Source organism: Cynoglossus semilaevis, chromosome 9, assembly GCF_000523025.1.
Source record: "Cynoglossus semilaevis isolate Cse_v1.0 chromosome 9, Cse_v1.0, whole genome shotgun sequence".
Classification (NCBI taxonomy): Eukaryota; Metazoa; Chordata; class Actinopteri; order Pleuronectiformes; family Cynoglossidae; genus Cynoglossus; species Cynoglossus semilaevis.
In genome coordinates this window covers 8252474-8274656 of record NC_024315.1, presented here as the reverse complement: position 1 = coordinate 8274656, position 22183 = coordinate 8252474, and the positions used below count along the sequence as shown (strand labels likewise).

Sequence of the window (22183 nt, the reverse complement as noted above, 5' to 3'; positions counted from 1 at the left end):
TTGGAGCGGTGGACACTGAGTCGGCTATGTATTGAGATATATTTGAGCGATTTTCTTTAAAATGTCACAAATGTTCAGGTTTTGCATTGTAGCATTACAATCTCAAGAAAAAAAAAGTCGTCGAATGAACAAACAATTTGTCGTGGAAGATGATTTATCACTTAGTTCTGGTGGAGGAAGATAAATAATGAAAAGCAATAGTCATCATTGTGGTTGTCATCGCCACAAAGTTGGGGGGCGGGGGTCGGCCCAGGAGACAGAACACAAAACGAAATGTGAGTTTTGTCTGAACACAAACACATGGAGTAAAATAAGTGCCTTTGAATATGAAACTGCTATATTTATTTCCGTATTCCCAGATGGCCAATTAAGATGTAGTCAGTGTTAGTTGACGTCAGTGTTCATGCTGGAGAGTAAGAAGAAAATTAATAATAATTGTTTAATAATATGGTTGTGTATGCATTTTGTTTTAATATGCAACGCCACATTTTCAGCTGTGGCTTAAGTTTGTTTTTTTTCTGCATTTGCTGTAAAATCATTTGCGCTTTAATTCCTTTTTCTGTGCTGGGAGTAGAATGATAATTAGACTGTTGCCTTAGAAAGAACTCGGCTCTAAAGCTCTGCAGGACCACGTGCTGAAACCTAATTTCATAGGGATATTGCTGAAATTGAGCTAATACGTATATGACTACGTACATATATAGAAGTGTACGCTGTTTGTATGAGTGCACTGAGGTTATCAATGGCCTGGATTCAAACACTGGTTTCTCATTAACTCGCCTCTCGCTCTATTCTTTGGCTCAGTGGCCTGACTCTGCATGTGGTCTCCAGTGTATCAAACTACACACACAGCCAAACACACACATGCACATATGTAAGAAGTCTGCATGCCAAAAACCATACTTCACAGCTTATGGGAAAAAGGAAGGCTGCATTAATTATATGTTTTCATTTGCATACATACATACATGTACAAACACACGCACAAATAGAGAGGAACCGCGCGGGGGTCCAGTCCATATTCCATTTTTTTCTCTGCGTCAAAGAACACAAAGTGTGAGAATGATTGAGTCTCTGTACGTCAAAGACAGAGGGACTGGGACGTGGCCGAGAGAGAGAGAGAGAGAGAGAGAAAGAGTGCACTGTGTATGTGCACGTTGTGTGTGCACGTGCACGCGCACGCATGTTGTCTTCCCAGTATAACGCCCTCTCTGTGTACCCGAGCCACTCTCTGTCACTCACACACACTGAGGCTATTGTCAAGACCTTGGACGAAAAGCCCCGAGACATTTCTGTGTCACTGAGTGTGTCACGGAGGTGATGGTGCTGAGACGGAGCGCTCATGCACAGACACACATTAACATCTAACGCTTGAACACACGTACACTGTGTTAAAGCTGCCGCGCACGACACATGAAATGGAACAACGGTTTGAAACCTTCAACACGTTGATAAATTAGTTCACGCTACACTAATGAAGCCTTTTGGCCAACGTTAGCTTCTTGGGGTATGTTCTTAATAATAATAATAATAATTTCATAATTAGGGTCGGTTTAAACATGACAACATGCATGTGTGTGAATCTAAGTGGCGTTGTTAAAAATGTAAAGTTGCACGGAGTAGAGATTTGAAGAAGAAGATTAGTTCAAGTACCTGGGATCAAGGGTGAAGGCGGAGTGGAGTGGTTGGAGGCCAGTCTTAGTGGGTCATGTGGGGCCATAACAAAAGCCGGAGGATTAAGAGGCAAAGTTTAAAAGACACCAGTGGTTCCTGCTTTCACTTCTAGTTTAGAGGCAGTGGTGTAAAGATATGAGGCAGAGAGGGAGATGCTGAGACCTCCACTGGGTGTGAGCAGGAGAAACAAAATCCAGGTCAGGAAGACAGGTTGTAGATAATGTTGAGGTGAAGCTGCCAGGAAGCATGACCTCAGAAAGGATTCATAAAAAGAAGTGGAGGAGGACACCATGATGGTTGATGGAACAGTAGGGAAGACAAGCTGAAGGACGGTACAGCACTGTAGTGACCATGAAGGCAACAGCTGACAAATGAAGTAGAAGAAATGTTTGTTTAGATTTATTTGACCAGCTTTATTTGCCCTGGTACATATGTAAACACACACATACACTAAACACATATGTACAAAACAGAACTTCCTCCACATGAACGCATCCTCGATCAACCAATGGGATTCAGACAGGCAATTCATCACAAGGCTGCTCCTTTGACCACACGTTCATGGGTTGCCCTGAAGTGTTGGAGTAAAACAAGTGTATCTGCTGCACAGAGACGGAGGGAACGCTGAGGGAGAAGGGAAATGAGTTCAGGCATTTTCAGTTCGACAGATACTCCACAGAAGACCCGAAAAAATGTGTTGTTTTCTTACGGTGGCAAAAAAAAAATTGGAAATTTCTGTCAAGCTCTTTAAGACGGTTCCACAAAGGAACCACAACATTATGTGCACATTCTGAAGATTCACAGATTCACAAATGATAAAATACCTAAATGTGAGAAGCACTAAATGCAAACCAAGCACGCTGACTAATCACATCATAGTTGTCCGACCACAAACTAGAGAGGGGTAATGATGTGTCCAGATGATGTGTCAGAACAAGAACAAGCTGCTGAAACCCCTAAGCAGGGCTGCTGGGAAAAAAAGGCGTTCGCTGAAAAGGTTAAAACAGCTGCAGCTCTGTTAGCTTCATTACTGTAGATCTGGAGACGCAGAGATCAGCAGTGTAAAGTTGGAAATGTTGACCCAAAAGCACACCATACAGAAGCTTTACCAACAAACAGTTTTCAAATCAGCGCTAACTGTCACACTGATGTTAGGTTTCAGTTAGCGCTAACATTAGTTGGCACTAGTCACTGGCTGTGATTTCACATGTAAACAAATTATTCAGTTGCACAAATTGAACATGTGAATTAATGTTTTAACAATTTAATGCAATAAATATTATATGAAGGACATTATATTAAATGTTGTTTCTGGAATATTTTGCTAACTTGGCTAATAGCCCTGAATCCTGAACTAAATTTGATTTTTTGTTGCCAGCTAACTTATCGCAGCGACAACACTTTAGGTGAAGTGATAGTAATTACTTAATACCAACATTTTATCACTTGTTAGTGCTGCCTAAGTATGTGTTCCAAAGCATATTTGTTTGTGTGTGAGAGAACTATCTTTAACTTTGTGAAGTGAGTGACACTGAGTCTGAAATGATGGGATAGATTTCAGTTTGCTTTGGCACTCGGCCGTGTCAGCTTGTGTCAGCTCAGCCCATCACCCATTTTACAAAAGACAGGAAAGCCACAGAGTCAAACAGTGTATGCAAGAGAGGGGGAGACGGAGCGGCAAGAGAAAAGACAGGGACACAACAATTGGAGAGACGGAAGGTTGAGTTGGATGCTTATAGTACACTTTAGCCACAAAATACTAATTTAGCTGAAATAAAAAGACAAAAAAAAAAAAAAAAAAAGCCAACCAGGAGAAGAGGACATGGACAGGACCCTGAGGAGGAGAACTGTGGGGGGGGGGGGGTGGTGGGGGGACTGGTGGTTGAATAGAGACCTTGCTGTTGTATCCGGATGTCTCTGAGGTCCATTATTGACTCTGTCTATTGTTCACAGCAGTCCTCCTAATCACTCTCAACAGGGAGGTTGTGTTTGTGTGCACGGGTGTGTGTGAGCCTGTCTGCCCACCACATATCTTTAGGCTCATCCTCACTTTTAGTCTGTCATGCAGTGGCCCCCACAGTAAAGTCATTCTTCACTCCACTCTGGTCACTCGGAGGACACAATGGCAGTGGGTGGGGAACGGCCTGGTCCTAACACGCACACTGCTACTCAGCTGGGCCACGCACACACGTATGGTCCGTAGTAGGTTCGTAGTAAATGCCATCTAAATAACATGTCATACATATGCATGGTCCCACCGACTTAGGAGCTCACACAGAAGGCCAGTTGTGCGGCACCATCCTGTTTGCATCTGTCTCCACAATGGCTGCTGTCATGGACTTAATAAGAGATGACTGTTCCAGCAGTGGACATCGACGGCTCAACACAAAAACATAGCAACAAAGGAGCTAATCTGCATCATGGCCATTTGTCCTGTAAGCTTCCCTTTACCACTCACTATAAGAGCTTTTGATTTGGTTTTGTCCCCCTCGTAGCCGGCTCAGGCTACACAAAAGGATAAACATTTCAAGGGCCCAACACTGTGAATAGAGTGACTGATTTTTCATTGTTTATCTGCAGGATAGAGAGAGAGAGAGCGAGAGAGCGAGCTCAATGCCACAGTGGAGAACTGGATGGCAGCTAAGCTGGGGTGGATGGGGATGCAGGAGACCTGCATGCAGTCAAACTCTCTCGCTCTGCTACTCTCGCTCTCTCTTTGTCTACACATACCATGCTCACACAGCCTACCTTCAAGGACAACACACGGGGCCACACAGTTAAAGGAACTAGTTAGAACTATGACAGAGATCTTGCTGAGGGAAAGTGATTTATGGCCACGGAGCTTCAGCAAATTACATTCACATATTGAACAATCTGGACACTGATTTTCAGGACAGGTATGCCGGGAGGTTGCAGGACTCGCAGTTCCGTCGGTGGCCACCGGAGGGCTGGCAACAGACTGCAGCAAGTTGAGCAGGAACAGAGAGAGGGAGAGGGACTGCATAGTAGCGATCAGATGACCTCGCTGCTGCAGTTAATGTTCTCTGGCGTTCAAACACACAAGACTGAGGTTCTCCCTCGTACCACGGGGCTGCTGTACTACAAGCTATTGTGGTGTTAGAGGTGGCCTTGTTGAAGGTGTGTGTGTGTGTGTGAGGAAGAGAGAGTGAGTTTTTTTTTTGTGTTTGTTTGTTTGTAGGTAAATGTGTGTGACAGAAACATTTCTTTCCTCTTTCCTGTTTCTCTCTTTGTTGATTCTGTTCTTTCTTTCCTTCTTTTTTTTCGGTCTTTCTTTCTTTTTTCTTTCCTTCTTTTCTGCGTCTCTTTTTTTTTCTCTCCACTCACTTTCAACTGCCGCACTTGCCCCCCTTCCCTTCCCTTCCCTTCCCTTCTGCCTCGTGCCTCCCTTCCCTCCCTCTGCTCCCTCTCTGTCTCTTCTTCGCTCCCTCTCTTCTTTCTCTCTGCAGTGCACCACAGTGATTATCATTCCTCTCACAGAGTCAGGCCTGATAGTCAGATACTGCTGAGCACCATTCTACATCACCTGCTTCTGGAGGGAGCAATGGAGAGAGCCTGAGACGGAGAAAAGAGAGAAGGATGTAGTAGAGGGAGAAAAGAAGGGGTGGTAACATAACTGGTGGGCTGCAGAGTAAAAACAGACAAAGGAGGAGGAGAGGAGAGAAAAGCTGTGCAATGAGACAACGAACAAAGGGGAGGAAGCAGAGGAATATAGAAAGAGGGGGGAAAAAAACACAGAGCAGGTTCTCAAAAGACAAGGGGCCGCTGCTGCTGCAGAGTTGGTCCAAGTGCAACATTAACGCTGCCCACTTCGAAGTGTGGGAGTGAGTGTGTACGTGTGAGTGTGTTCACACCTGTAGTTAGAGTTAGACAGCAGACGTGCCTAATTTGTGGATATACAGTATCTGCATGGAACCTGTGTGCGTGTGTGTGTGTGTGTGTGTGTGTGTGGGAGGGTGAGTAAGTGAATGGGTTGTGGTAACAAGGCGCCTCGGCCCATCACTGTCTGCGAGTCAGACAGCTGAAGAATCGCTGCTGGTGTTGCTTCATCTCTGCCTGAGCTGAGTTCCAACCTGCTCCAAACCATTTTCCACATTCTACAAATACCACAGCGGTCCACCATGTCTCCCCGTCCAACACTGTTCTCTGTCTCTTCATCGGTGCCTCACAGGATCTGTGGTCAGACAGGCCCATTCTGCTGTGCCACAGGTGGTACTTAGCAAACTTTAAGTCTTCGTTGCCAACGTTTTTCATGGTTTTTCACCCATTTATGGCCAACAGACAAAGACATTATGTCCTTAAGCAGGAGTCCAGGAAAGAAAGGCTTCCAGTCAGATCACTGATATAATGGTTCCAGATCACTGATGTTAATGCTTCAGTAAACAGAGGTTTTGAATTTCTCTCTGTAAAGTCTGAGAATATTAGTCAGTGCCTTCTCTCCCACTCCCAAAAACGTGTCTCCACCTGCACGGTTGACCTGATGGCTGAAGTGTGGTAATAGGACGTCTGGTCTTCTCAGCGTTGCATCATGGGAGTAAATTCCGGTGTTGCACACATCATTAGCACATGGTAGAATTTTGTAATTGTCTTTAAATGAGTTCTAACACATCTCTCCTGTTCTGTGAAGTTATGAGTTATACAAAAAAGTTTTGGGGGATTTTTAGCAACGCTAATTCACCTTAATTAATCATAATTAACCATGATTTATCATGATTTATCTTAATTGTTTGAGATTATTATTATGTAAAAAATCACAAAGATAAAACGTACACATTTCACGTTTGTGAAAATATATTTTCTTCTCCATATTTCACTGAGCAGCTACAGTGGAGCAGACCACACAATCAGGGTGGAACAAAATATTAGAAGGAAAAGGGGAAAGAAAAGACTTGATAAAGTGCATAATAAATAAACGAGACACCAGAAGGTCTTTATCTGTGGAATTATGAATTAAACAATGGCACAAATCGATCGGCTCAGTTATTGTCTTCCCACAAACATGCCGGTTTAATCATGCAAAGTGACAGCGTTCCTGCTGTAAGAGCAGTCAATAGTTTGAACTCCAAAGTAGTCAATATGAACTCGTTTTGAATAATGTTTCACTGGTAGTAAACAAACTGTTTCATTTTAATTCCATTACTCATTCCAACAGAATGTCAATTCGGGGGCTGCATTAGCACAGAGATAAAGCAAAGGTCATTTTGACCAATCATGGTGTGTATAAGATCCGGGCTTTATTCCTGTGGCTGTTGTTGAGGCTGAAATCTCTCTCACCTTACACATTATGTACAGCGCCGTAATAACGTATCGACAGCTCATTAGTGTTTTCTTTTTTTTTTTTTTTTCAGTGGATACGATATCACATTATGAGGAAACAGGATGAAGTGACACAGTTTTCATATTGATTTTTCATTCAGAACCATAATCTGCTTGTACAGTTAGAAGCCAAAGCTTCAGTTCAGGTTCAAGCTTCAGCTTCTGTCTCTGTGAACACCCACTCATCTTTCAACGGCAGATATATTCCTAGCTAACAGAAGGCCACACTGTCCTTTAGAGACAGTCATTTATTTGTGATGTTCAGCGTCCAGCCAGGGTCAGACATCCCTGTTAATCTCATTCAAATTATTGACGCTTGGCTTCAAATACGACGTGTCCGCGAGATGGAAATCGCCAGTCGCTGACAACTAAATTAACATGCGTAGCTAGACCTCTCAGTCAACGTTAGGAAAATTTCAGTTCTCTGGAAGCAGAAATTGCAAATAGGTTGTCAGGTGTCAGCTTGATTGACATTAGGCTGATAATTCTGTCCCTCTTCTGCCTGTTTCATCACAACAACAACCACGGCAGAGAAAACAAGACGTGTTTTTACGTTCAGTAGCTCAATGTTTTTGGCAGAAAAATAATGCAGGTCTGCAGCATAATTGAGGAAAGGTGGGAGTTAAAAGACAGAATCATCATTTTGCTGCCCCACTGTGGTCAACGGCCTCAAAAACTGTTGAACGTTTGTGAAATATTCAAAACTATTTTCCCTCCTCCAGAGTTGTTGAAACACGTATGTTCCTGTCTGCCACAGTCTGTCACACTGGTGACTAAAAGCAAGTAAACAAGATTTTTTTTCTTCAACATCTACGACACTTGTTTTATTTTGTAAATTAATTTGACTCCAAAGAATATATGGATCATCACTAAATTTAGCTTCATCTTCTAATGAAACAAATAAAACTCCAATCACTCTTCACTCTTCAGTTGCTGAATATGAATTACCATGACTTTGTCCATTAAAGTCCGTCTTGAGTATGTCCATGTATCAGAGGAGTGCTCTGGTGTAAATAAAACAGGATGTGCCGTGGCTATATGCAGCTCTGTGGTCAGTTATGGATTATGCATGACATCCTGACTCTGGCTGCATGCAACATGACTCTCAGTGTAATGGATGAACAGATGTGTGGCATCTGACCTGCCGTCTGATTGTTGCTGTACGCAAAGTTTCTGCTGTGTGTGGAGAAGGGAACTGAAGGGAAAGCTGATGAATAATAAATCCAGCCATTACACAGAGCCTTCCAACACGATGGCTTCAAACATAAATGAGGAGCCGCTCTAGAACCAAAGGGGGAAACGTTGTTTCACCACCACCACCACCACCGTGTTTGTAACTCTGGTTTATGCATAGGCCACGTCCTCTCAATTCATTATCCAGACCAGTGCGTGGAAGGACCTCGACAAACACACACACTCCCGCACAGTGATCAGACACACACATTGAGTTAGATGTGCAAATGATGTGCCTAAGCACACAAACACACGTGTTGAATGTGCAGACACATGTAACAAGAAGAGAGGGAGAGTGTTAATGAACGAGAGCTCGTTAATTCTCTTTGAACCAACAGTGTTGAGGCTTACACTCTAATTACCTTCATCACCAACCAAACCTGAGCTCATAGACACACATCCACATCGCCGCTGCACACGCACACACACACACGCGTGTGCTCTCTTACGGGCTGTGTTGACACATCCTGAGGCTTCGAGAGTCTCACACTCGTGGAGAACCAATAAAAAAAGTGTGAAATTTGACTCCTACGTGTAAACAACATATGCCAAACTTTTTCCTACAATAATGAAAGTTAACGTTTTGGACATGTCAATTAACAGGTGTGATTAATGTCCTTTGTCACAATCAATTAATAGTCAATTAGGCCCTGGTTTGTAACACATTTTAATATCCTGCTTTTACTGTCTTTTTTGCCACATTGTAGCAACATATTCTGCTTTGTGCTCAAGTGCAAAGAAGTTGCAAGTGATTCCAAAGGGCATTGGAATCTTGTAAAGTCGAAGGAAAAACAAAAACTTCAGGTATGAGCAAAAAAAAAAAGAAAAAGAAAAATAGTTTTCCTGAGCTATATTAAAAATATGTGAGAAGAGAAAAGCAGAGATGAGATGACTAAACATGGGCAGACTGCACAGCATGATCAATTTTTAGAATTTAAGGACTAAAAGATGCCAAAACACAGGATTTAGGAAAAGAAGTGGCTCGGGGGGGGGGGGGGTTCTCAGTGCCTTTGACATCTTAAAACAGACAGCCAGACGAGAAGAAAAAGGAAAAGAGGGCTCAGGGAGAGGAGAGACGTCATAGGTCAATAAAACCTGCAGTGGGACTCATAACGAGGTCAAGGACACATCATCGATCGACTCGTCATAAAGCTGACTGGCAAAGGAGAGAGAGAGACTGAGGACGGGGGGGGGGGAGGAGGGAGGAACGGAGAAGAGGGGGAGAAAAAGGAGCATGGAAGCACATGTACTGTAGAGTCAGCACCAACAATGGATGGATGGATGGATGGATGGATGGATGGATGGTTGTTTGGATAAGTGGGTAGTTGAGTTTTTTTACTTTAATAAACTGTATTTTATGTTATTTTGATTTTTTTTCTTTTCTGTTTTTCTGAGAACCCGGAAATCAGAACTGAAAGTGAGTAATTGTATCAAAAATGGTCTTGAAAATGCCTCTGTTAAATGGAGAACGTGACTCACAATGGGTTCAAACAATGAACTTTTTCTTCTTTTTCCTTTTTTTTTTTACTTCACCCTGACTAAATTAAGCCACCCTCATCCTCGTTCCCTCTCTGCGCGGTCGCCCTCGGTCTGAACAAGTGGAAAAGAGGTTGGACTCCTTCATCTAAGCTAATGCACTAAAAATACATCGCTTCTTCTCTCAGTGGAGACTTTAACTGAAGCCGCTGAGATTCTAAGAACTGTTGCTTTTCCATTAGTCTCTAATATCTCTCCCTCTTGCTCAGCCTTGCCTTTGCTCGTCATCCCTTCTGTCTGTGTTTCGCATATCCTTCTTTCATCCAAACATGAGAAAAAGGCAGTAATGTACATTTTTCTAATTAATTACGTTTCACCATCTCTTTCTCTCTCTGCCGGTCCTGCCTGATCAGTAGGTGGCTTGTTTAAATGCTCCTTATTTGGTTGAGTGAAAGAAAAGGAAAATTCAGAGCTGTTCTTTTTTCCCAGCTGTCCATCAGTAACCCCCCCCCACCACCACCACCACTCCCTCTAGATTATCCAGAGGCATTGTTCTGAGCTGAAGTTACTCTACACTGACTCTTTACCAGGGCACTTAAAGTCAAATGACCTGAGGGCAACTGCTGCTATCATCAACATCAGTATCCATGTTTAATCCAAAAAACACTTGACATTTAGTCAGGGAGTGGATATGTGGAGGGTTTTGAGCCGAAAGTGGCCCCCCGGCCAGAAGTTTGACACCACTGCCCTATGCTCTAGAGCTGTGTGTTTTAAAGCAGGTCTGGTTTTAAATCCCTATAATTTCTGTGTATAAATGGATATGGAAAAAATGTGGACTGTGAAGAAGATAAACCTGGTCATAAATGTAGAAAACATTTGTTTACGTTATGTGTGAGGCTTTTCAGACCTCATGATTCCAAATCATCAGTTCATAAGAAGGTATTTTATATTTATACAGAAATAACATTACTATTTTCACCATTTTTGTTCATTTTGTTTTTGTCTCTGACTAAGACAATAGTGAAACTTCTTCAGGTTGGAGACATTTTCCACCCGGGGAGCAGCGAGTTATTAATATATTTATTGTACAAACTAATGAGCTTTTTTTTTTTTTTACACCTCCTGCACAGAGAGGACGACAGCGTAGGAGAGACTGTGCTAAAATTAACTGCTGTGGCCGTGCTATTTATTTAGGATGACTATGTCACGGAGTACGCTGGTGTCGCTGGCTGCTTGTTTAATTGACAACAGTGTGGATTTGTGCCGCCGTAGGTTGGAGGCTACGTTAATAAAGAGTTATTTTACCAACAAGACGTCTAATCAGAAAAGTACATCCGGCAGCTGGGTGTAATTTTTCCATGGGTTTTGTCGGAGATAAACATTTAAACTGTCCCTTCAGTTATTGTTTTAAGCCCTTTATCTCTCATTAGAGTTGCACGTACAGTGAGTGTCCGGGAGACGGGACCAGATGTTACCACTACTGGAACTATTCCAGATGGAATTGAAGTGTTTTCGGATAAGGGTTTTAAAACATCAGTCATGTCCACCACATTTAATTTCAACTAGGATTAAAAAACGAATGAAAACTTTAAGAGACCGCCGTGATTGGTTGATGACTATTACCCAGCCTTGTAGCAGCTAAGCCTGTAATCAGGATGAAACTGTTGAGATCATCTGAATATGTCTACGCAGACTTCTGACCGTTCGCCTAATCCTCGGATTTAGAAGAGATCAGATTAGGAATCCCCAATTATTAATCCCATATTGTCTGTGCGCGTCTCCTGTAGGGGACCCTCCGACGGGTGACCTTCTCCATCGTCAGCCAGCCTCAGGATGGCGGTTGCTATGACAGTGGCCTGGAGGATTCAGAGACGCCGAGCAGCAAGAGTTCAACGGGGCCACGGCTGGGAGCCCTGCCACTGCCCGAAGAGGGCTACGAGCGGACGACGCCAGAGGGGAGTGTAGGGGAGGAGGAGCACGTTGAGAACGGTCAGTGGAACCACACACACACACACAAATCACATACACACACCAGGAAGGTTTGGCGTGTTATATCATTTCACAGCATTAGAGGAATTTACTAACAGTTAACAGTTAACAGTTAACTAACACTCTAAAAAGAGTGTTAGTGCTCCTGCCTTGGAGCAGGAAGATCGCTGGTTAAATCCCCCGTGAGAACTTACGATCTTTCTCTATTTGAATTAGTTTGCATGTTCTCCCCCTGTGAGTTTCCTCAGGGTACTTCAGTTTCCTCCCACAGTCTAGAAACTTCTAGGATTAGTTTAATTGGACACTCACTGGCGGACTGTCCAGGTTGTACCAAACCCCCTCCCACCTCTGAAGGAGATTAGGCATTCAAAGATATATGAAAATTAATACATTTATTTGACCTGTGCTTTATCCTTCACCTAACTTCAACCTTGTCAGTTCTTAGAACCCTTAAACTAATCAAAAAGATAACTTACTCGAAGCAGAGCTTTAGATTTTACTTTTTTCTTTTTATTTCTGAGAAGTAAGCAGCATTCCCACTCTGAAACATTGTCTCAGCTGAAGGATTTCTACTGCCCTACTTTACAGCATCAACATGACACATCTATTGCATCTACTGCTCTCCCAGTCAGAGGTCACATGACTGCTGTATGTTGACTAAGACCTCTTTCCAAATGTCAAAATGAATGACTGTTATCTGATTAAAGCCAGTCTAATGTGCTGAGATGTTGTTGGGACAACAATGATTGAAGATATAAAAATTATAATATTTTTATACAAACACCCACACAGTGTTTTAGAAACTCTCTCTTTGTGTCTCATTCTATCTCAAAACTCACACACACGCGGGTCATAAAAAGGTGACTCGTAGTGAGGGTAGGAGGGTAAGAAGTCATTTCTTTTTTCAATGTGTTTTTCAGGGGGAAAAAAACAACTTTCTTGTATTTGTTTGCCTGTTATAACCCCTGGACCTTGTGTGTGCTGCGTGAAAATCAAATGCTCAGTCCTTTTTCGTGGAAAAAACATTTCCGTGGCCTTGCAGTTGTCAGTCAGCCGCTTAAATATTCCTTTTACTGACGATATTGTGTTTTATTTTGTGTTTTTTTTATGATGGGAGTCTGTCAAGGATTTTTTTTCATCCCTGTATTTATGGTCAAATTCATGCGGGAACAAAAGTGCCCACAAACCAAGGTCACTCAGACCTTGGAGGATGGCAGTATTTCTCTATTGGCTTCCACTTAAATACTACCTTTTGACTAATATTTGAAATACGGAGGACACTGCAGAGCTCTTTCATGGTCCGATGCACATAAAAAAAATGTTGAGAGATACATTTGTTGATTTATTGTAGCAGTATTGCTGTCAGCGTGTTCCCTGGCCTGTAGGTGGTGCTAAGTATGGATTTGAAAGCCCTGTTCAACAGTATTTAGTGTGATGACTGTCCTCCGAATAAAAGAAATACAAACCATTTAGGACACAAGTGTAGCTAGTATGTGGCTTATAAAAGCATGTTAGTGGTGCAATAGCACGTAGCATTTAGCCGCATGTTTTCATTAGTATCTGGGCTAGTCCAAGCCCAATTTTCAGATCTGAATCTTTAAAGTTTCATATATGACACTGTTAAATCTTGTCGCTTCTTTTAACTATTTAAACTGCAGAAAAGTACAAAATGAGAAAAGAGACGGGAACCAGAAACATTCGGTGGCTATAAAACTGACAAAGGAGATTAACTTGAATTGATTCTACTGTTGGGGTTATTTGTAAGGGTGTCCTTTAATTCAAATTTCAAGAACAGAACTAAATGTCAGCATCTGTGTTGTTTTAGTTAAATGTGCTGAGCATCGTAGTATTTCCTTCTTTTATTTTATTTTCTTTTTCAGCTCATCCGTCATCTTTACAGCCTCCGTCTCTATCCAACTTGTTGCCTGTATTGATTCTTAAATGACTGGTTTACTCCGATAATTAGCTTAACCTTTGACAGTCTACCGTGTTGTATGTCTGTTCTCTGCCTCTGCAGCCTCTGGTGCCTCACTGACCTTTTGAACCAACACCCGTGGGACGCTATTGAGCCAATACATAACTTACTGTTTACTTTGCACACGAAGAAATGAATATCCATCATTTACATTTCTGACAATTATCTCATGTCTCTGGAGTTCGACCTCACCTTTCACCTTTCATATAACACTGAGCGCAGCTGGGATATTGTTTGAATCCCCTCAAGTCAGCAAAGTAATTTTTTGCTTTAACAGCATTTTTCTTGGATTAGATGCTGTCCCCCGCCTCATAACCTATGTCTCCTGTATATATTTACACATTTATCTCCTACAACTTTGACCTGTTTTTAATCATTTCATTTAATTTAGATGTTCTTGAAACATATGCTGCATGGGCATAAAACACCTATGGATGTATATGTCACACCTTAAGAGTTTGTTTCATTTTTTTAACTTTTTTTTTCACGTTTTTTTCCCTACGTCCAGATGCCAGACAGCTGCCAGACGTAGCTCTGACAGGGAAGTGTACCAGAGAGTGTGATGAATTTGGCCACTCCGACACTTGTTGGATGCCCATCCGCCCCTCACCTCGCCACCGTCAGCGCCATGGCAGCGACCCCCCTCGGCTGTCCACCTTTACCTCAGGAGACGATAACAACAACCTTCGTGGTAACGACCATGAGAGTGACAGCGAGAGCGCCGGAAGTGCAGGGAGCTCAGAGCCCGGTGTGGTTAGTGGCGAAGGTCAAAGAATTCCCTTGGTCAACGGGGACCCACTCGGCACTCTGGGTAGGGGAGACCGTAACAGAAACATAGGTGATCACAACCGTAACCTTCTGAACCGCAAGATGACTTCAGCTTCCTATGACACTTTTAGCAGCGCAGGCTTTGGGCGACGCCAGCAAGACGAAGAGGGAGGAGAGGGCCAGAATCCACCTGAGGTCATACCACTAACTCGGACAGGAGGAGACTACAAGACCACTTCCTGTCTCACACTGTCACGCCGCGAGGTGTACCTGTGACAGCCCTGCAATGGAGCACAACGTCCACTTCTGCGAGAGAGGAAGTGTTAGAACTGCACTGGCAAATCATCGATTGGAAGGCCTTATAGTACATGTGAATATGTAGTAATGTCTAGAAGATATTTTCTAAAGTCTGTGCATCAAATTTGAACTTTTTGAATCTCACTAATATTTATGGGCACTTAAATTGGAGGGAGTGATGCTCAATTCTTCAGCTCTGATTACAAACACTTAAAAAAGAAAAAACAAAGTTAGTTTTTCGCACTTTCTTTCTTTTCTTCATCTACAAGAAAGGGTTGCCTGCAGGCAACAATCCTATGAGCCCTTGTGGAGGAGGACAGCTCCATCTCCTCTTTTGACCTGAATCTAATGCATGCCTGACCCTCGGCCGCTGAGGGATCTGTGTGAAGGAGAGGGAGATTAAAACTGAGAACATCCTGGTGCTGTCAATGCCTCGGCGCATACACAAACCTTCTCTGAGGCAAAAGGCAAAACAGTATTGAACTCAACTGATAAAAGACATTCTGAAGATCCACTGAGTTGTTAAGCAGTGAAAAATACATAGACGGAGCTAATGGGTCTCTAACTTAGTTTTAAGGTTACTATTTATATAAATCAAACCCCCTGATAGCTCAATTTATTGTATCCCCCAATGAAAATGAATGACAACGTTAGCCATTTGATCTACTTAACCTTAGCAAGCAAACGTCTGCTCACTGTACAGTTACACAACAGAGAAAAAGTGCTGATCTCATAAATCAGGTATTTGTATTTAAAAAAAAAAAAGTTCAGATAGTAAAAAATTTGACTTTTTATACAGTCAAATGTAATTAATCCAGGACTCACTCACCGTCAGTGGTGCCACAGTTCCTCTGGCTCATGTGAGAATCTGTTTTACCATCACGCCCGGTGTGTACTGTATATATTGTATGTGTGTATTGGATAACCAGGCAGTATTTTCTCTCTGCTGCTGCCGTGCACTTCACAGTAGACTGAGGTGCTGGGTTCATGACGCACCTCCAGTGTCCTCACACTGTTCATGTATCAATCTGTTCTTTCAGACACCTACACACACACACACACACACGCACACACATTTACAAACGCAAGCATGCACGCACTTACACCCGCGTGCGCGCACAAACACATTAGCATAAATACAAACAGTGCATCTGCCGAATGTGAACATGCATCAGGCCACAGATCTTACAGCAAGACCCAGTGGCAGTGTAACATAAAGTGTATTTTAACTTGTATTAGGGTTTTATACAGAAAATACTACGTGTGCCGCCACACAGTATGCGCAAACACACGCTCACACATGCAGCGTATTAAAACACAACTCGTATTAGGATGTGTGCAACACACTCTCTGTGTGTGTGCATGACTCATTCATGTTTAGTTTTGTTTTTTTCCATTCGCCTCTCATTGAACTACTGTAGTTGTAGCATTTGCCTGCTTCTCTCCAGACACCATTTACACGTGAAATGTATTTAAATAATTAACCGTCTCTCCGACTGATGTCAAGGTCTCCATCGAAGGAGGGGTGGGGGTTCAGTCAGACCTTCTGTATGTAAAGAGAAACATTGTTGGAATATGAGATATTCTGCATACTGTAGGTAGGACGCATAGACAAACCAAACTACTGTAGTTTCCGTAAGAAAAAAACACTGACGAAAAGATTGCATGAAAGAAAGGAAAGCTTAACTATTTTCCCTCTTTTATAACTTCACCTTTTTTAAAAACCCTACGCCTTTTTTGATACATCAGTATTACATGTACAGTATGTGCTCACGGGAGGAAAAAGTTGGAATCATTTCCACAGAGAGGGAGTGTCAGCGGATTAAACTCTTGCTTCTTTATTAGAGGACGAGTTTGGGCCGATCTCTTCGTTTTCACACCCAGGAGTTGGCTCAGAGGCCGCTTCAGGCTGCAGGCCGGGGAAAACAACACAAAGTAGTCAAAGTGCTCTGCACTGCGACCTTTCTCACCACACAGCGCTGACCCTAACCAACCCGTACGGTTGTGCCGAACGTGCACATAACAAACTGTTATATTTGTCCTCACAGCAGCTACCACAGGAAGCCACTGCTGCACTGAGGTAAAGGCTGGATGTGTATCAGGGCCACGACATCTTAATTCTCATCATCAGTGTGTGGTTCTTAGGGATAATGAGGTTAGGCCCCCGCCTCTTGATCCGCACAGATCTCATTAATGTTTGCACTGACAAATGTTACACAGCTGGAAAATAATAGTAAGTGCGGCTCTTCATTTTGTCTGGGCGTGCTGGAACCCACGAGGACACTGGGGTTGGTTAAGGATCTAAGGGAGATGAAGTTGTAGATTTCTGTAGAAGCTCTGAGTCAGAAAATCACTCAGGTAAGATGCACAACATTGTTGAACCATGTAAGAACTCGTGGCTTCGGCCGCACACTGTTGATGCTCAGCTGCCCCTCCCTCCTGTGTGGAAACAGTAGTCGGAACCGTCAATGATTTTTTTTTCAGTAGCCTGACTGAAGGTTGAACTGAACACTTGTGATTTCACTTCCTGTACCTGTACATACCATCGACTTCACACTGTCGGGGTCTCTGATGAACTTTGAGCCTCTGTTAGGTCTGACTCAACATGGCTGTTTTCTGAACTCTGTTAACGATGAACTGCCGACAGTACAATGGTGAAAACAATCACAGCTTCCTGTCGGATGCATTCACTCAGACTGGTGCGTTTTCTCCGATCAACCTCCCTGACACCTTTTTGATGAACTTACGTCCATTTGTGAGATGTGGGCAGAGACTAAGCCTTCTTCAAGCTGCTGTTTTATGTCAGTTCCATTATGGCGTCTCTTAAACACAACAGTCTGGATTTAGGAGAACTTACTGTAAATGAATCTGTGTGGGTGTGTATCTTTTTTTTATACTGCACGTTTAAACATGAATATGTTTTAATATATCGGGGGAAACAGAGGGCAGTCAGACAGAGTGGAGTGTTTGAGAGACATTTGTAAAACAAGACGCTTCAGCAGACATCCGGTACCTGTCTTTCCCCTTGTGCTGTTATCCTTATAGCCGTGTACAGAGAAAAACTACACTGTAGAACATACAACTGGAATCCATAACAGACAATGGCATGCTTAAAATCTTTGAATCTGCACTTAAAAAATACTTCTTTTTTTTAATGATTATTTTGTCCTCCTTTGTCCTCTTGTGGGGCTAGCTTGTTTTCGCTGGTCCCTCGCTTTAATTAAATAATGAACTAATTGCATTTGCTATGACAAGGAACAAGAGGAGCTGTCGGCGAATGGTTTGGTATGAAGATGAATCATGTAAAAGTTTGACATTAAAAACTTCAAACATTTCTGTTTGTTTATTGATTTATTATTTATCTTTGACTTTGAAGACAACGTTCCACGCTGTTTAAAATGACACAAAAAAAACTGCGGCAACAGAGAGAATATGGTTTTTTGAGGGTTTTAAAAGTCACATCATGTTGATGAAATATAACTGGTGTCTTTTCACTCTTACATCATTTTACTCTCCATCAGGATGAAAGGCACACTTGAACTCGTGGGGGAAATCCCATTAATTGGAATCCTGGCCATTTTTACGTGGAATGATAAAGATTATGGCACCTGGACCCACTCCCATTAACATCTGAATAACATTATCAGCACCTGCCACAATAGATAATAACTCTATTAAATGTCCATTAAGATGTGATTGCAGGTGACTTTCAAACTTTTGCCCGTGGCTCTTTATCCTCTGCTAGAACGTTACATTTTCACTGAATTCTATTTAAATGGACAGCATAGAGTATAATTATTATCATCTGCTTTCTTTTTAAAGTATTATAAGCAGCAGCAGTAGTACTAATTATTATAATGAATATTTACATAATATATAAGCTAGCATTATATCTCCTTACCTTGGAAGGTACTCATCACCACTTGACAGAGAATAGAAGGGGAGAAAGAAAGAAAAATGGGAGCGTACAGACAGAACTGAGACAGAAAACACCGGATAATTACTCTGGTTATTTTAAGCTTTGAAGAACAGATGGATTTTAAGGAGTTTTTTTGAAGATGAGAAAGAGAGGATTACAGATTTATACTGGAAGAGAGTTATCAAAGGACTGAATAACCTGTCATTAGAGGTTTTCAGGGGGTTACGGCTAAGTACGGGGGAGAGAGTCGATCATTTGGGCTCAGACTAAAAGCTAGTCAGACGTGTGAAGGATTGTCGATGACTGTTCTTCTAGAATGTGGCCTACATATTTAATCTTTTTAATCAAAAACTGCTGCAGAAGTAATGACATTAAATGACATTTTAAATAGCGCTTGTGTCAGTTACAGCTACAGACGGTAAACCGGTTGTTGGTGATGAGTCTGTGCAGGTGTACTTAGACCTACAAACAACCTTCTGATACAGTAATATGGTATAGAAAGTTCCAGAAAACACCTAGGATGGCTTTGTTAGCATTTAGCGTCAGTGCTCCCATGTCTCCGTTCCAAACATCACAACCATATACCTTCACTCGGCAGAATGACACCTCGTTATCCCAGTTTTAGTGTACAATTTCAATTTATTTCTGTCTGAAAGCCACACTGAGGTTTTTTTTTAAAACCTCATAACTTCATTAAAATGTGACACCATCCATCTTCTTTATCTCGGCGGAGTGAATTTTCATACCCAACCCTCCTGAAAAAAAAGGGTTTTAAACTGAACACAGCAATTTGGACTTAGAGTTATCGGAAAATTCCCTCAAAGGTGTTAAATGTTGCAAAGATTAGTGTGAGGGACTTAAAATGACTAAAAAAAAAATCCCGCAGTCTCCGTTTCTTTATATGTTCCATCCAACAGTGACACCTTGTGGTCTATGTCGGTACGACATTTGGCTTTCCTCAAGCAGTTCTGTTACGTGATGGTGAGCTTTATTTCATAGTTCAAGGCTGAAATTAAACCGTGAAAAAAATATGTGTACACACAATGTGATATAACAACTAATACAAGCCTCAAAATGAACAGCAACTTTACAAATCATAAATATGCATACTAAATCACAAAGTTGGCATGTTGTAGCCTCTAAATAGTTTGTCGTTTTACAACGTAATTTGCTACTATGTTAAACTTCATCAAAGATATCTGTTGATCAAGTGAGAGATTTGATAAGAGAAGTAGTTTTTGGGGGGACTATCCGATGAAATACACCATATTGGGGGTATTCCAAAATTTAGCTTTACTCCCTTTTACTAATTAAACACTGAAATGGTGCTTCATTAAAATTTTCATTCTCTTGATTTTTCACAATCTGACATTTGTTCAGGGTTGGAATTTGCAGTATCTGTGAAGTGGTCCTTGAATTCCAGGGACTGACAAACCAGATCTGCACTTCATTATTCTGAAGGAAACCCCGAGCACGATAACCTCACACTGTCAAACGGATGGGCGTCTGATGTTGTCACGGGCTGTAGAAGAAGATTATTCTTTTTCAAGAAGAAAAAAAAATGCCGTGAAATAGCTTTGAGCTGCTGTAGCATGTGAAGACAGTAAACCTTGGGCTCACAGCTTCAAAATGAGCCGAACAAAGAGCGTTATCATTATTAAATGCCAGTTAGTTGACATCTGCAGCTGAGCGCTGCAGTCCTCGCACGGCTAAAGAGCCACACAGCAGCAGAAACGCTGGCCATAAAGCATTGCAGATGTGATCAATTCTGTCATAGTGCAGTGTTCCTCGATTCAGGGAAGGCTGGCAGCAGTGCTGTAAACATTTCCTCCTGGCTGATATGTCAGGCGCCTGATATAACACTTGATCCTCCCTGCTTTCCTCCAGCTTCCCTCCACTGATTCTCATTTATGGCTCTTCATCTTTTCATGAAACGATAACCCTGACCTTCAGTGAACTGCTGCTCTTGGCAGTTTTGCCCTTAATAACATGCACATGCATAAAGCACCGCAACAGTCTTTTATTCCAGAAGAATCTTTTTTGAAAGCTTTATGTTTTGGCCTTGAAAATCACGTACACCGATTTTAAGACAACAGATGTAGTTTAAAGTTTGAAACAAAAAATGTATTCCAGTGTTTCACTACTGCACAGTTCTTATCAATGATTTAGTATTCTCTATTACACTTCAGTATATTTTTTATTTGTGTTACTGACTGAGGATCAGTTGTCAGCTCTGTCTGTCTCTCCTGGGTTCATTAGTTTCATCAGCCTCACCTGGTGTGTTGGGTATAAATACCTCTGTCCCTCACCTGGTCCTTGTGTTTCCTGTTGTGGTTCCTGTGTTCCTGAACTCCAGGTCTGTTTCCACCAGTCATTTTTTTTTCCTACTTCTGTTCTTCCTTAAGTTCTGTTTCTGTTCCTGACTGACCCTGTGACCCTGAGTTAAAACACAACCTCAGTCACTCTGTTAGTAATTAAACTAAATTTAACGTGCTACAGTGAAAATAAAAATAGCTGAGAATGGTATGTGATTGTAACCTCTGTGGTCCTGTTATGGCAGTAGCAGGAATATGAGATTTATGTTTTTAATGCAGTGTTTTGTTTTATTTTGGCAACGTGCATAAAATAAAATAAGGTAAATCAATCATGGAGGAAAACCCAGTGCTGCAGCTGTTGAAAATTGGACGATACAAACTAACTATAGTAGAATGTACATTATGTTACTTCTTAAAGTTAATTTGTTAGCAGCGCAGCAATGTTAACCTTGTTTAGAGCCTCGTGCTGCCATTTTGTTTCAGTACGATGCTGTATAATCCTGCTGATAAAGCCACCAGATCAATGAAGCGGATAATGGAGGGAGTCTGGAGTGACTGCAGCACATTCTCAAGTGTAACATTGGGAAAGTTCTTAGAGCATTAGTGGGGGGGGGGGCAATGTTGATTAAAGTTATAAATTAAATGTAACACTAATGAAAGAATACATTGAACCTTGATATACTGTTGTGGTGTTGTTGTTACAACACAGTAGCTTCCTGAATGGTAAATTGTTTTGTTGTGGGTCTTTGAGCTTATGCTGAGATAGTGGAAGAAAAGGGGGGGGTTGGAGGGGGGTCTCTAGTGATTCAGATTTATTGAAAACTAGTACGGCTAATTGTTGCTAATTCTGTGTTGGTTCCTGACAACAGCTGCCTCCCATCTGCCTAAGTATTGGTTTAAATTTCATTAATTTGACAAAATAACCTTATTCACAAAATGATTCACAACATGACAGTTTTTTAGCTTTTGGGGTTTTTTTTATTATCTTTGCTTCCCAAGAGAAGCCTGTTTGACATTAACATTTACAGACTACAATATTGACAACCTATTCTGTCTCATTAATATACATGTCAATAGCCACAAGGCTAACTTTATTTCTATCAACTGCAAGATCAGATGAAAAAAATTAATGGAATTTTAATTCCAATTTTGACAAATTAAATGTAGACCAATTGGGGTTTTTTTTTTAGCACAATCAATTTT

General features: G+C 41.8%; 1 protein-coding gene across 1 annotated transcript in view; it reads left to right on the top strand.

Annotated features, from left to right (window-relative positions):
* Positions 1-18080, top strand: part of pcdh7a (protocadherin 7a) — a 40618-nt gene extending 22538 nt beyond the window's left edge. Inside the window, exons 4-5 of the mRNA XM_008316996.3 lie at positions 11505-11706; positions 14190-18080. Of these exons, the coding sequence (XP_008315218.1) occupies positions 11505-11706; positions 14190-14725 (738 nt within the window). The 3' untranslated portion in view covers positions 14726-18080. The remainder of the gene's footprint in view (positions 1-11504; positions 11707-14189) is intronic.
* Positions 18081-22183: the final 4103 nt, after the last annotated feature.